This window comes from Mercenaria mercenaria, chromosome 3 (genome assembly GCF_021730395.1).
Source record: "Mercenaria mercenaria strain notata chromosome 3, MADL_Memer_1, whole genome shotgun sequence".
NCBI classification, from domain to species: Eukaryota; Metazoa; Mollusca; class Bivalvia; order Venerida; family Veneridae; genus Mercenaria; species Mercenaria mercenaria.
In genome coordinates, this window is record NC_069363.1 from 6,406,309 (window position 1) to 6,423,080 (window position 16,772).

General features: G+C 34.2%; 1 protein-coding gene across 1 annotated transcript in view; it reads left to right on the top strand.

Moving 5' to 3' along the window:
* The window catches only part of LOC123525520 (RAB7A-interacting MON1-CCZ1 complex subunit 1-like), a 9,706-nt gene extending 5,339 nt beyond the window's left edge, over nt 1-4,367 (top strand). Inside the window, exons 4-6 of the mRNA XM_045304624.2 lie at nt 756-940; nt 1,446-1,557; nt 2,872-4,367. Coding sequence (XP_045160559.1) covers nt 756-940; nt 1,446-1,557; nt 2,872-3,095 — 521 coding nt within the window. The 3' untranslated portion in view covers nt 3,096-4,367. The remainder of the gene's footprint in view (nt 1-755; nt 941-1,445; nt 1,558-2,871) is intronic.
* The last annotated feature ends 12,405 nt before the right edge of the window (nt 4,368-16,772 follow it).

A 16,772-nucleotide genomic window follows, 5' to 3' on the forward strand; every position in this document is an offset into this window, starting at 1 on the left:
GATGTAACTACTTTTCTCAATGGGTGCATTTGAGTCATACCCTCAGTTACATTAACAGTCTGAGAACTTTGGGCAATATCTTTTACATAAATATGCCTCATCAGAGAATATTGAAAAAACACCTTTGAAACATTGTGTCTTCATGCATTTTACAATTACAAGACAATGAATCAACACGGCTTATTATTCATGAGAGAAGGGTACCAGTTTGGCCAGGTGAGTTAGGTCTGTGGCTTTGAATCACTTGCTCCTCCTGTGAGGAAGCCATTCAGCTGGATTGTAGAAGGTTTGAGGATTTAATAAAATACCCTTCTATACCTGAATGATAAGGTTCTTCTTTCATAGTTCTGCACGTTTGGTTAACCAGAAGTTATGGCATACTAGTAACATCATTTATCCCAAATATATAGAATAATGCCTGGTAGCCATTTCACAGGTGGCGTAAATGTTGCCTGGTATCTATTATATGCTGTGTATTAAGTGTTGAATAGTCATCTCTGCTGCACTTAAGGTTTTTTAAGGTAATTTTGATGATAAAATGGTTTTGCTGTACTTACTTACTTTTATTAGAATCTTCATTGTGGAACTTTTTTGACACGTAAAAATGTACTAATCAAAAATGTAATTTTCCAGTAGAAGCCCATTGTTAAAATTGACCAGAGGACCAATTTTCAAATCTAACAAAAAATCAAGCACTCGACCTTATCTTTTTTATTGGCTGAACTTCCTTCGTATACAATGATTTTTATTCACAGTATACATAGACAAGATAAAGAGCATGTGTGAAAAGATCTCTCCGGGAAGCCGGCTGGAGGAGCTACTGGGAAATGAGATAGCAGAATGTATTTTATGGCGGAAGGGAGCCCTGCTGTATGGATTCTGTGAAACTGTGCATAAAGATAAAGAGAGGCTGCAGAGAGGATTCATTGAATATAAACAGGTAAGTCTAATTATTAGCAGGGGCATTAAAATATGTGTGCTTATGGACTGGTGTTTCAATTTACTCATTACTGATGTGATGCAATGGGGTTCCCCATTATCATATATCTGTTATGATGCTACTGAGTTCCTCAGTATATGCTGTGATGCAATGGAATTCCTCGCTATGTGCTGTGATGCAGTTGGGTTCCTCTGTGTCTGCTGTTATGCAGTGGAATTTGTCACTATATGCTATGACAAGTGTCTCAATTCATTCATTAGAATTTAAGAAGCCAATTGATAACGTGGTAAAAGCAGTAGACTGGTCCGAAACACTGATTTTTTCTTGTTAACTTTTCTGACTCAGAGCTTTTTTGAAAGTTCAGTAAACCAGATTTTTATTGTTGTATTGTATTTCACTGATTGAATCACTCAAAACTCTGGATAATTCAAGCGTTTTGCTCCCTTGTGGCCTAAAGCTTTTAGCATTTTAATGTATTTATATATTGTGCTTTTTGTTGTTTCAGAACTTACTGAAAGGTGTGCATTATCTACAGAGGTTGTTTAAGATCAGAGATACAGTACTGGATACTGCCCATGTACCAGGAGGGAATGACACCCTTGAACTCCTCAAAATGGGTACATATTTCAAATTGTATGAAAATCATAATTTCGATTAGCTGATAGTTAAGTGTCAAATGCTGTGGAAGTTTAAAAACAGTTCCCTAACCCACACAGACAATAGGTAACTACTTCTTTTAACTAACAGAATGACTTTTTGTGATTGCCCTGTGTCCGTCGTCCGTCGTCTTTAGTCGTCCATTGTCCGTCGTCAACAATTTTACTGTTAACAATCTAGAGGTCACAATTTTGGCCTAATCTTTATGAAACTTGGTCAGAATGTTACCCTCATTAAAATCTTGGATGAGTTCGATATTGGGTCATCTGGGATCAAAAACTAGGTCACCAGGTCAAATCAAAGGAAAAGCTTGTTAACACTCTAGAGGTCACAATTTTGACCTAATCTTAATGAAACTTGCTCAGAATGTTACCCTCAATAAAATCTTGGACAAGTTTGATATTGGATCATCTGGGGTTAAAAACTAGGTCACCAGATCAAATCAAAGGGAAAGCTTGTTAACACTCTAGAGGTCACAATTTTGGCCCAATCGTAATGAAACTTGGTCAGAATGTTACCCACAATAAAATCTTGGATGTGTTCGATATGGGTCATCTGGGGTCAAAAACAAGGTCACCAGGTGAAATCAAAGGAAAAGCTTGTTAACACTGTAGAGGCCACATTTATGACAATATCTTCATGAATCTTGGTCAGAACGTTAATCATGATGATCTCAAACTCCAGTTTGAATCTGGGTCATGTAGGGTTAAAAACTAGGTCACCAGGTGAAATCAAAGGAAAAGCTAGTTGACACTCTAGAGGCCACATTTATGACCATATCTTAATGAAACTTGGTCAGAATGTTAATCATGATGATCTATAGGTCATGTTCAAATCTGGGTCAGGTGGGGTCAAAAACTAGGTCACCAGGTCAAATCAAAGGAAAAGCTTGTTAACACTCTAGAGGCCACATTTATAACTGTATCTTCATGAAACTTAGTCAGAATGTTAATCTTGATGATCTTTAGGTCAAATTTGAATCTGGGTCATGTGGGGTCAAAAACTAGATAACCGGGTAAAATCAAAGGAAAAGTTAATTAACACTTTAGAGGCCACATTTATGACCATATCTTAATGAAACTATCTTGATGATCTTTAGGTCAATAGGTCAGGTGAGCGATACAGGGCCTTCATGGCCCTCTTGTTTTTTAATTCAACAATTACAAGCATAAAAAAATGCTTCCTTCATGAAAAGAAGATCTTTTATCTTTCTTATTAAGACAGCACTATTGTTGGTTAGTAATTGTCAGTATTATAATTTTATTGTTTTGCAGGTATATACAGCAGTACACATCTACTTGCCCTGATGTATGCTGGTGAGATGTGCTATTGGTTTGTAACCTCGGCCAAAGAGACAACAGATGTGGAGCGCGCTACGCTTAATCTTGGTGTGGAAATGTTAGACAGTTATATCCAGGCTATTGAACAAATACCAGAACTAAGAGATTGGTCAAATGATCAAGCTAAAAAATACCTTAGTGAACTGAAGAGCAGATGATAATGATGTTATTGTACAGTATACATAATGTATTAAGAATAAGTTTTATGCAATGTGTTTTTGATATTATAATCTTATATACTGTATTTTTCTGTGGCGTCAAGAAAATACCGAGCATTTATGTTACAACACAAAATGACCACATGGGATTGAACAGTGAGATCGAGGGAATTTTGTTTTTGTCTGCTCTTTTATCTTTTTACTATCTTCCAACACATCTCTGTGCTATGGCCATTTAAAGGAAGCCTCCTTGTGATAAATGTGCTGTGTGTGTCAAATGAAAATGTTACTTTATAAGTTAAATCTTTCAATTTTGAAGTAGTACTCAGCATTGAATAATGCAGGATGAATATTTTTTTAGATATTTTTCATTTGCAGAAATTGCAAGTCCTTACACTTGAATACAACTTTTTCCTCTTTGCGTGTTGTTCCTTGGAAAAAAATAGTTTTGCAGGAAAAATTGAAATGCATTCCACAGACACCTGTTATATAATATTAACATATGTAAAATACAACAAAACACACCTTTTACAGAATATTTTCCATCAAAAGTGTGTCCAGAAAGTTGTTTGTTTTAGCTCACCTGAAATAAAGGTCCATCACCCACAATGTGTATGTTAACTCTGTACACGTCACAGGTTATGCTTAATCTTAATGAAACCCAGTCTGGATGATTGTCTTAATAAAGTCTTTGATGAGATCGAAAGTTGTTGATCTTGAATAAAAAAAACTAGGGCACTAGGTCAAGTCGTAGAAAAATCTTGTTAACCCTTTAGAGGTCAAATTTTTTACCTGATCTTTGTGATACCTGAAGGAATCTTCGTCTTCTTGAAATATTGATAAAGTTTGAAACTGGGTCATCAGGGGTAAAAAAATAGGCCACAAGGTCAACTCATAGAAACACAACGAAGCATAAGGAGAGCTATCCTACTCGCCCCGGCGTCGGCGTCTTTCCGCGTCCCCACCTTGGTTAAAGTTTTGGTGCACTTTCTCTTTTTAGCTCACCTGTCACAAAGTGACAAGGTGAGCTTTTGTGATCGCGTGGCGTCCGTCGTCCGTCCGTGGGTGCGTGCGTTCGTGCGTGCGTAAACTTTTGCTTGTGACCACTCTAGAGGTCACATTTTTCATGGGATCTTTATGAAAGTTGGTCAGAATGTTCATCTTGATGATATCTAGGTCAAGTTCGAAACTGGGTCACGTGCGGTCAAAAACTAGGTCAGTAGGTCTAAAAATAGAAAAACCTTGTGACCTCTCTAGAGGCCATATTTTCTCATGGATCTTCATGAAAATTGGTCAGAATGTTCACCTTGATGATATCTAGATCAAGTTCGAAACTGGGTCACGTGCGGTCAAAAACTAGGTCAGTAGGTCGAAAAATAGAAAAACCTTGTGACCTCTCTAGAGGCCATATTTCTCAATGGATCTTCATAAAAAAGGAGAGAATGTTCACCTGATGATATCTAGGTCAGGTTGAAACTGGGTTACGTGCGGTCAAAAACTAGGTCAGTAGGTCTAAAAATAGAAAAACCTTGTGACGTCTCTAGAGGCCATGTTTCTCAATGGATGAAAATTGATCAGAATGTTCCTTGATGATATCTAGGTCAAGTTCGAAACTGGGTCACGTGCGGTCAAAAACTAGGTCAGTAGGTCGAAAAATAGAAAAACCTTGTGACCTCTCTAGAGGCCATATTTTAAATGAGATCTTCATGAAAAATTGGTGAGAATGTTCACCTTGATGATATCTAGGTCAGGTTAGAAGTGGGTCACGTGCCTTCAAAAACTAGGTCATTAGGTCAAATAATAGAAAAACCTTGTGACCTCTCTAGAGGTCATATTTTTCAATGGATCTTCATGAAAATTGGTCAGAATTTTTTATCTTGATGATATCTAGGTCACATGTGCTCAAAAACTAGGTCACTATGTCAAATAATAGAAATAACGACGCCGTACTCAGTTCAACACTAGGTCATGTGGGGATAGGTGAGCGATTCAGGACCATCATGGTCCTCTTGTTTCAACTTATCTCTGTAATTACTTGATGGATTTGATTCAAACTTGAAATACTTATTCCTCATCATCATCCACATCATCTTACATAAGGGCCATAACTCTGGCACCAGTATTTCAAGAATTATCCCCCTTTTCACTTAGATTTTCAGGTTAAAGTTTTGATGCACTTTCACTCTATCTCTGTTATTACTGAATGGATTTGATTCAAACTTAAAATAGTTGGTCAACATCATCACCCACATCATATGACACAAGGTGCATAACTCTGGCACCATTTTTTCATGAATTATGTCCCCTTTTTACTTAGAATTTCAGGTTAAAGTTTTGGTGCACTTTCACTCTACCTCTGTTATTACTGAATGGATTTGATTCAAACTTAAAATAGTTGTTCAGCATCATCACCCACATCATATGACACAAAATGCATAACTCTGGCACAATTTTTCATGTTTTATTTCCCTTTTTACTTAGAATTTCAGGTTAAAGTTTTATGCACTTTCACTTTATCTCTGTTATTACTGAATGGATCTGATTCAAACTTAAACAATTGTTCAACATCATTACCCTTATCATAAGACACAAGGTGCATAACTCTGGGACCAATATTTCCTGAATTATTTCCCCTTTTTACTTAGAATTTTAGGTTAAAGTTTTGATGCACTTTCACTCTGTCTCTGTTATTACTGAATGGATTTGATTCAAACTTAAAATACTTGTTCAACATCATCACCCACACCATATGACACAAGGTGCATAACTCTGGCACCAATATTTAATTAATTATTCCCCCTTTTTACTTAGAATTTTAGGTTAAAGTTTTGATGCACTTTCATGCTGTCTCTGTTATTACTGAATGGATTTGATTCAGACTTAAAATAGTTGTTCAACATCATCACCCACACTGTATGACACAAGATGCATAACTCTGGCACCAATATTTAATGAATTATGCCCCTTTTTGCTTAGGATATACTTATATAGTGTTTGATACATTTTATCTTTACCTTTCTTATTACTTTAAGTTGATATTTTTGACATAGACTCAGGCTATTGTGCAATATCTTCATCCACAATTGGAGTCATTAAACACTCCAGTGACAACTCTAGTTTCCTCAGATGTGCCCAGCTTCACTATCCAGCATCGAAATAGTCGAGCGCGCTGTCTCCTGTGACAGCTCTTGTTTATTTTTTCTACAATGCAAAAAGGAAACCAAAAAATACTAGAGAGCAAAAGAGAGAAAGAAGAACATAACCCACATGATTTCAGTGTTTTTCTTTAGACAGAAAAATCTTGATATAGTTATCCATAGATTGAATATTGATTAAGGAGAAAATGAATTCCTAATTTTAGAAAGAGGATCAATAAAATTTACTGGAATATATTCTAAACCATGGTCCATTCTTTTTCAAAAACTTGCACTATCTTTCTTTTTATTGCAATATCTTTACTGAGTTTATAATTATAATGAAGAAAGGATACAAATCCACCGAGTGTTAAAGATCTTTGTAAGGATCTACTTTGGAAAATATATTTTTTAAGTAGTGACAAAGTGATATTCAATGGCTTATCTGTGGTACCTAAGATAAGATTTTTTTCATTTTGTTAAAACTCTAGAGATTATATTTTCTACCTTCTATGTATGAAACCCAGAATCTTTCTCTATGAAATTTGTCAATTTTTAAACTGGGCTATCTTAGGTCAAAAACAAGGTCAGTAGGTAAAATTAAAAAAAAAATTGGTTAAAACGTTAGAGGCAATATTTTTTGCCTTTCCTGTATAAAAGGTAGTCAGAACGTTTGTTTTTCCAGAAGTACTTTCGCACAAGAATTTCTTTGTATTAGACAATCTACTTATATGAATGAATTACAGTCGCGTGATTTGATTGGCTAAAAATACTATTTCAGAATGATTTAATTCATGAAAATGCGGTACACAATTTCTATCGATAATGGATTTAAAAAGAACATGAGTTAACGCAATTTGTTAAAACCTTCCAAAATGTTCAATCAGATCTTTAACAAAGTAAGCAAGATTTGTCAAAGTAGATCCTCTTGTACTTGGTAATAAATCTATAAACTTGATAATATTCGGCCTTTGATAGAATCTTTTTGGTATAAGCTTTGATCTTTTATCAAAAAAGAAGGGACATTCTAATAAGTAGTGCATTTCATCACCAAGACTGTTAAAGTGACATAGTCGACACTTGCGCTCTTCATGTGGGACAAATGACTGGGCCCAGCGGCCGGTTTCAATAGGGAACCTATGGTTGCCGGTACGAAAATGCATCAGGGACAGTCTTAATAAACTAGGTAACGAAGTAAGATATTTCTCCTGGTCAACAGAGTCTTTATAACAACTGTACATTTTACCTTTATTAGAAGTTTCTAATTTTGAGGACCACTCCTGTTTAAATTGATCCGTTAACGTTGATTTGACAAGTTTATGGACATTACATCCCCGTATATTTTCCTGAGTATGCCAGAGATATGAATTACCCATTTTGTCTAAAACATTTTTTATGAAATTAGTCCACTTAAAAACATGGTCAGACTGTATCATGTATCTATAACATATATTTGATATCTTTGTTTCATTAGACAAGATTAACTTATTCCAGAATTTAACCATTCGGGACTTAATAATATCTATGAGGTAACGACCTAGCTCCGCATATAACATATACCGGGGAGTACTTCATCTCGTTTTTGTAATTTTACATAAAAAATTAACGTGTATTTGCTCAATTAAGTCTATGTTCTCATAGCCCCAAATTTCACTTCCGTATGTAAGAATAGGTAGGACAGTATGATCAAAAAGCTTTATTTGGAGATCAATGGGGAGGTCAAGGTTGTTTATTCTCATGTATAACAGGTGCATAGCCTTATTTGCCTGTGTGACAATATGTTTTTTGCAAGACAAAAAACTCCCAGAAGCAGAAAAAACTACCCCTAAATATTTGTATTCCTTAACTACCTCTATAGTTTGACCATTTATGCTAAAAGAATATCTGCTAGGTTTATTTGTACCGAAAACTACTATCTTTGTCTGTGAGAAATTTGTATTAAGTTTTCAAGTTTGGCAGTACAGGTAAAAATTATCAAGACATGATTGGAAAGAAATTTCTTCCTCGCCTAAAATGACTGTATCGTCTGCATAAAGCAAAATAAGAATTTTAAGAAAACGGACGGCGTCGTTTTCATGTATATCAATTAAGATACCATTGTTAGGTCTTAAGAGAAAAGATTCCAAATTGTTCAAATAAATGGAAAAAAGTACAGGAGACAAATTTTCCCCTTGACTTACCCCTTTGAAGCTTGGAAAAAAAGCTATGTTTGTCCATTCACTGTTACACAAGATTTGATATCAGAGTACATACTTTGAATGACATTAAAAATTTTACCAGTTTTTTATATGAGCTGGTAGTCAGTCTTTATGAAGTCTATGCCAAGGTTTAAACTGGCACATTTGGTCTCAAAAAGTAGGTCACTATGTCAGATCATAGATAACCCTTGTAAACACCCCAGAGGCCACAGTATTTTCTAATTAAAACCAGGCCAGAATGTTTGTTTTTATGGAGTCTAGAGCATTTTCAAAACTGTGTCATTTGTAATGAAAAAGTAAGTCTCTTGGTCAAATAGGAAAACTTTTTTAACACTCTAGAGGCCATATTTCATACCTGGTATATATGAAACCAGGTCAGGATGTTTGTCTCACAAATTCAAACCTGGATCCTCATGATATATAATCAAGGTCAAACAGTCAGGATCAGGTGAGCAGCACAGGTCTCTTGTTTATTTATGTCATGAATTTGTCATTATCATTCAATTCTCTGCATTATGTGAATTTATTTTTGTAACAGAATAAAATGTATATTGAAAAATAAATGTAAATGTGACAAATCATTGTTTTATTTTGCTATTTATAAATCAGTTACTGAACTGCAGGCTTCATCATCAAACACAACTGTATTAATATAACACGGATAGTGTCTCTATTAAGGGACGGCTTTGGATTATTCCTGAAATGATAAATTCACAAGCTTTAAAAGACTGTAAGATCACAATTTATTAATGCAGTATTTCGTCAAAGTTACCAGCAAGCAAATGTATACAATCGATACATAATACAATGAAATAACAAATTTCACTGCAGATAATATGAAATTAAGACCTCATTGCAAATGTAGATAGTAACATTTATATAACAATTATTGCTGTCTGTCTTGAACAAGAGCTAAGATTAAAATAATTGAAATTGCATTCTTATTGTAGTAAAATATAAAGAATTGAATATAACAACTGTGGGGAATATAATCATTATAACAAATAAGAATCATTTATGAAGAGAACTCACTTATGCTGTGAAAGGTAAATGAACCTTGAAATAGTGAAAATACAGTTATGCTATTCACATTTTATGCAATTATGAATAAACTAATATACAATATACATCTTCAAGACAGTGTAACCATTATCTACTCACATATAAATCAGTTTAAACAACATTCATTTCTAATTTCAAAATCTAGTCAGTTGTAACACTCAATTTTATTACAAAAAAAGGAATACATTACTAAGTAGTGTTAACTTAAAAAGAAATTTTAAATTATATTTCAAATGTAAAATAATTGTATATAACTTTAAAATATCAACAATATAATAAAATGAGAAACTCAACGTACCTGGAATAACAAATCCACAAACTTTAAAAGACTGTAAGATCACAATTTATTAATGCAGTATTTCGTCAAAGTTACCAGAGTAGTCTGGCTACCAACTAGATAATCTTTTTTTTTTAGAAAAAATTCTTTTATATATTCTGATTTCATCAGTTTTGGCCCTGATTATCTAGTATGTTTTGAGAATAAAAGGGACATAATGATACAAAATTTGTATAGCCTTGGGAGTTATCTCCTGTGAACAAAACATACGGTCTGAACACAGACTATTACCAGAGAGCAAATGTAACTTTGACTGCAAATACAGTCCTTTTTATGGAAAAGCTTCCAGGAGAGTTACTCAACTGAAACTGACAGACAGTCCAAACAATACCAAGAAGAAAATTTAACAAAAAATGTGTAACAATCTGCTAAGCTGCGCCAAAAGGATTAAGTTCATGTTAGAGTGATAAGACTCCTGGCTAAAGCCTTTGAAGTAGCAGGAAATGTTCAAGGTGCTAAAAGCTAAAGTCTGACCAGCTATCAATGTTGGCTTCTATGTGTGATAAATGTTTTAGCATGATTTCTACAACGAAGATGTTTTAAGGATGTTTGTTTGCTTAGCAAAAATACATTGATTGAAATAAATGCAAGAATGTATAAAATGCAAAGCTGCATACATGTCCATGATCTTACTTTTTTGTAGTTGAAATGAAAGAACACAAGAAAAAAAGTATTACATAATAATGCATAAAATTTCATAATTTTCTGCATTATAATAGTATTTACCCAAACAATAACTGGCTAACAATTGGGACTAGAATTGACAAACATCATTGGATGATTAACTGTGGTCCCTGTTTTTAAAGAGGTAAATAGGTCATAATTCAAGGTCACAGTGACCTTGATACTGAAAATGGTTTCCGATCAATAACCTTGGAACTCTTTAGCCAGTGATGTTAAACTTCATATTAAAATGATTGCCTGTGTGGTCACTTGATAACTCCTTGTGTTTTTGTTGTTAGTAGTGCTGAGGTCAAGTCACAGGGACCTTGAGACTTAAAATGGTTTCTGATGAATAGCTGAAGAAAATAAATGGGCCTATGACTGTCAAACTTGATAACATAGGTCAAGGTCACAGTGACACAATTTCTGATCAATAATTAGGAAATGCTTTGACCTGACTATAGGACTTCATATGGGTGGCTGAAATTATCTCTCATTTGGGGTCACTATGTTGAAGGTTAGGATCACAGTGATCTTGAGACTGAAACAGTTTCATAAAATGTGCTGGTGAATGTTAAGGCCTATGGCCATCATCATTATAGCATCAGTAGGTGATCCCTATCGCGTTTAGGGTCAGCTGATCAAGGTCATAGTGCCACCTTAATAGCTTAGTGGCAGAGTATCTGCTGAGGGTGCGGGAGGTCGTGGGTTCGATCCTGTGCTGCGCAGTACAAAAAATACGAAAATTAATACCAGTAGCTCCCTTGCTTGGTGCTCAGCAATAAAAGGGAAACTGGTTTCTCTTCTTTTGTACCCTAACAGCGATGGATTCCATCAGGCATGGGGTGTCGAGAGTGATTAATGTTAGCTGTAGAACTTGCTTCACAATTGACATAAAATAAATATGTATAAACTTAAAGGTCATAGTGGCCTTAAGATTAAAACTGGTTTAGGATCTCTAACTGGAATTATATTTCGGTAAATGGCTATAAAAACTGATAGCAGTTGTTTTTGGTCAGTACATGACCTCTTGACAAGACCTAACTAACTTGAGACTGCAAACATTACCCACACAGCCATCACAGGGGCAATAGTTTGAAGGGAAATTGAAATGTCTCTTAAAAGCTGCCTACATGGTAGGCAATTTCCTACAAATACTTTATGCCTTTATCAACATTTCTACAATTTTTTATCAATCAACAGACACTTAAGAAATAAAAGGTTAGTTTCATTTGCTAATACAGAACAAGTGTATTATCTTCTATAAAACTTTGTACACCTATTACATTTGACATGCCATGAAATCTATTAACATAAAAGGAATATTATTCAGCATGTGAAGTCGTGCACCTGGGGTTTTGTTGGGATTTCTGTCCGTCAGACCAGAGTTACGGCCCTTGATTACATCAAAAATATGTATAATGGGCATACAAATCTGTGTCGCATGTATTTAAGAAAGTATTTGACAAAGAGTCATAAATTTCATGTGAAGTTGTGCACCTAGTGTTTTCTTTTGGATTGCACTCAGCCAGACCGGAATTATGGTCCTTGACTTAGTGAAAAATACACATAAAGTACTTAAAAGTTTGTGTTGCATATATCTTCAAAAATATTTCACCTGGAGTCATGAAACCTGGTAGGAATATTATCCAGCATATGAATTTTAGCATACAAGTTTTGTTTTAGATTTCTTTCTGCTAGACTAGAGTTAAGGCCTTTGACATGGTCAAAAATATGCATTTATGGCATAAAAGTTTGTGTCACATGTTTGAGAGGATTGTTATATAGCATGTGTAGTGCTCGTGTTGTTCTGTTTGGGGTTTCACTCAGCCAGACCAGAGTTATGGTCCTTGGCTTAGCTAAAAATACACATGAAGAGCTTAAAAGTTTATGTTGCAGTTATCTTAAAAAAATAGTTCACCTAGAGTCATGAAACAATGTACAGTGACAGAAATAAGAGCACCAGTGACCAAAGAACACATCTAGTTCATACCAGTGTAGAAACTACCTACTGCAAAGCATTGATGTGTGCATACTTTAAACACAAGGAGTCATTGAGATCCCTGACTTTTAATTACTTACCCCTCACCACTATGGGTTCGAAGCCTTTTGTCAGGTGTAGGAGTTTTTCATGTGAGGAAGCTATCCAGCTGGCTTGCAGAAGGTCAGTTGTTCTGCACAGGTGCTGACCCATACCAGAAATAATGCTCAGTGGGACACCTGGGATCTTCTTCCACCATAAAAAGTTGGAAAGTCACGGTATGACCTATAATTGTGTTGGACTGTCATTAAACCCAATAAAAAAAGTAAAAACCATTAAGCAAGAGATTCATGTTATTTGTAAACATTATTAACCATCATTCTTAACCTTTACCCTGCTAAATTTCTAGAATGCACTGGTCCATCATTGAATTTGAGCAGTACCACTTATTATTCAAAGGGGTGTTCACTGAAAATTTGTTGTCTGAATAGCGAACAGTGCAGACCATGATCAGCCTGCACAGGTATAGGTCTGCACTGGTCTCAAAGGCAAAATCACTTGCCACCAGCAGGCTAAAGGTTAATCAGTAAAACATTTAATGAAATAATGAATAGAAATAAGAGATTTATCAGGTTTGTTTTTCAGCATATTATGATGAGTAATAGTACAACTATAGGAACTAAGAGTAGTTACTACTTCCTAAACTAAAGTTCTTTTTTAAGTCTATAATATATAGGGATTCATGGCTATCTTCACAGGGGAGTAAATGTATTCAGACGTTTATTGAGAACGATGCCTGTAACAATTTTTTTGAGTAAATGATTTCCAAGAGGATTTTATTCAGCACAAGGACATGACTGTTTGATTAATACCTACAGACTGTTCGAAAACTTGCAAAGTGAGAAATTTTACTGTTGATTTAAGATCAAAATATTTCACTGGGACCCTAATTTACTTAAGAGAAAAGCAATTTTACGAAGTAGAGTCATCAATCACAGCTAAATAAAACTGATTCTTTAGATACTATTGTACAACGATTCGTCCCGAGTGTATATCATGTTAAACACTCTTTTGCTTATTAATCTTCTATATTGCTTAATCTAAGCAGTTAGATAGACATATAGAAGTGCTTTCTTGGTTGCAACAAAAACATGATTGTCACCGCACGTTACTGCGTATTGTAGCGTAATGGAGTGTATTTATCAGAATGATATTAGATATGGCTATCTTGCACCAGGAGTAACCAATGTTATTTTCACGAGTGACATTTGCACATGAATGTAAAGTATTGTCATGCTGTAAAATTTTTATTGTTAATACTTGAAATTCACCCAAGAGATTTTATTCATGCACAAGGGGAACCATGACCTGTTTGATTAATACCTTACAGGTTAGAAAACCTCTGGCAAAGGGAGAATTTATTACTGTTTGATTTAAGATCAAAATATATTTCACTGGTGGACACCATAATTTACTTAAGAATGAAAAAGCAAATTTTTATACTGAATTTATGAGTCATTCATATCAACAGCAGAAAAAAAAACTGATTTCATTTAGATACTTTATTTGTACAACTTATTACTGCCCGAGTGTATAATTAGTGTTAAAACACTCTTTTGCTCTAAATTATTTCGATTCTAATATGCCCTTAATCTAAAACAGTAGATAAAATATAGTAGTGCTCTTTCTTGGTTGCAACAAAAACATTGACGTCACCGCACGTTTACGTGACGTCATTGTAGCGTAAGAGTGTTTTAACAGAAAAGCATATTAGAATGACGTATCTTTCACAAGAGAACACCACATGCAGTATTTTCACGAGTGACATAGCCACAAGTGAAAATGTAAGATATGGTGTTCATGCGTGAAATATTTTTATTTTTAATACTTGTAAAACAAACAAATTTTCTTTTTATTTCATGTTTTGACTAAATTTACCCTTTTTATAGCTTCTTACCAGTGAAAAATATATTTGATATTTTTCATTGTGAAAATACCAGACATATTTCACTATAATATTACAATAATTCACTGAAAAACATGTAATAAATATTAATAGGAACTTAACATATTAGTTGGGATTTAATTTCTTGGATTGACTTAACCATGAAATTCTTGAAAATTAGTCCCTCTGAAAAAAATTGATTTCACTTTGTTGTTCCCTGTGCTACGGTGGCATAGAGGGGACATAGGAAATATTTTATTTATCAGGTGCGCACGTGTTAATTAACACGTGCGCATGTGATAACTATCACGTTTGCACGTGTTAGCTATCACATTCACATGTGGTAGCTAACACGTCTGCACGTGATAAATAAAATATTACTTATGTGAAAATGATAGCTATCACATGCGCACATGATAAATAAAATATTTCCTATGCGAACATGATAGCTATCACGTGCGAACGTGTTTAGCTACCACGTGCAAACGTGATAGCTAACATGTGCGAACGTGATAGTTATCAAGTGCACACATGTTAATTAACACATTCACACGTGATAAATAAAATATTTCCTATGTCCCCTCTATGCCACCATACTGTGCCAGCCTTTTTAAATTATATTTACGATGTCATTATTGTAAGTCTTTTCATCGGAGACATGTTTTTTATTGTTTGTTTCATACTATAAATCAAAAAAGTTTTAGATAAATATCTATGTATAGAGACAGATATAATATATATAAAGTTCATGGTATTTTGGAAGGTATCTCCGGTACAAAGTGTCCCATTTTGTAAAAGCATTATCAGTTTGAAAAAAAAGTAAAAATGTGTACACAAAAAGCATGTCAACCAGCTTTGTGTAAATATCCCACTTATTAGAGCAGTTAGTCCTCTAATTTATCACATATAGGCTTTGAATGGCTTTCTTGGTGCCAAAAATATTTGAAACATTCATTCAAAAAATAAATAGGATTATAACCTTTGCTTTACAACTGTATGAGGCCCCGACTTAATATATTTATTTTGACATGTTTAAAATGTTTAAAGCTGCATGTTACTAAAAATTTGAATAATCTGGAGAAAAAAATACACAGAATATAGTCTTATTTTTGAGGTTGTCTGAATATATCTTCTTTTTGAGTGTGTGTGTCTGTGTGTTCAGGAGGAGGTGGGTGTGTGTGGTAGGGTGGGGGGCGAATTTTCAATTTAAGGTAGAGGTATACAACTCTTTTTATTAAGATAAATTAAATACATATTTTTCACCTTTTTAATTTATTTCTCAGGAAAGTAGAAACAGAAAATGCCCTTACACATAGATCTGAGTTTTTTTTTTTTTTTTTTTTTTTTTTTTATTTATTATTGTTAATTTTTTTTATTTTTTTACATTGATGAACTAACTAAAGTTTAGATATCAATGCAGTTAAAATATAATCAGACTTGGCTTGTTTCAGTTAGATGTACCAAAAATTGAAAGGCCTAAATAAATTGTTTCCGGTATCCCAATCTACCCTAAAGATTTGCCGCAACCCTAAATGTTTTTATGGCGTTTGAATTTTTTGTTGTTGATATTTTCGCTATTTTTTTTTTTAATAGTTTTCGCAACACAAACGTGTTGCTCCTTCTTCATTTAAAAAAAAAAAATCCTACCCATCCTTTTTTTTGGGGGGGGAGGGCATGATACCAGAAGCAAACATATTTTTTTAGGCCAAACACGTCTTACATCCCTCAGCAACAGTTATGGCCTTACAATTCAGAGAAGCAGAAATAATATCATAATATTTTATTATGGAATTAGAGTAGCTTTAAGTTTTGCCCATCTTTAGATTTCATTGATGTCCCAATATACTAGGTTATTTGCATTATACAAAGGATACGAGTTTATTTTAGTTCTTTGTTTTTGCATGGAGATAGATTATACAGTTATTTATCTATCCTGAAAATATTTACTTTCAAAACAAAGGCAATTTAAAATAACAGCCGATTTTCGAAAGTCAAATTGCCCAATTAAGAGACACCCACAGACGGGCCTCAACATCGGAAACTGCCGACACAGCTGATCTCCTTTGTGCGCTGCTGGCATTTTATTGGAACAATCCATTATGAAATATGTAATATCTTATTTTCAACGATAATCATTTAAAATTTTGATAAATGATGAATCAACGTATAAAATGGTTTAGCAAATTATTTTTATACATGTATACAAGTAGATAAATTCTGTAATTAATCTATTGCATCATTTTATGTCTAGAGAAAATAGTGATTAACCTGACACCCCTGCCAAACTTTTGTTACTGACCCGAGTTCTCAGCTTGAGCTACTGTGTAGATAAGTGGATCAGTAGTGCGAAAGATTTG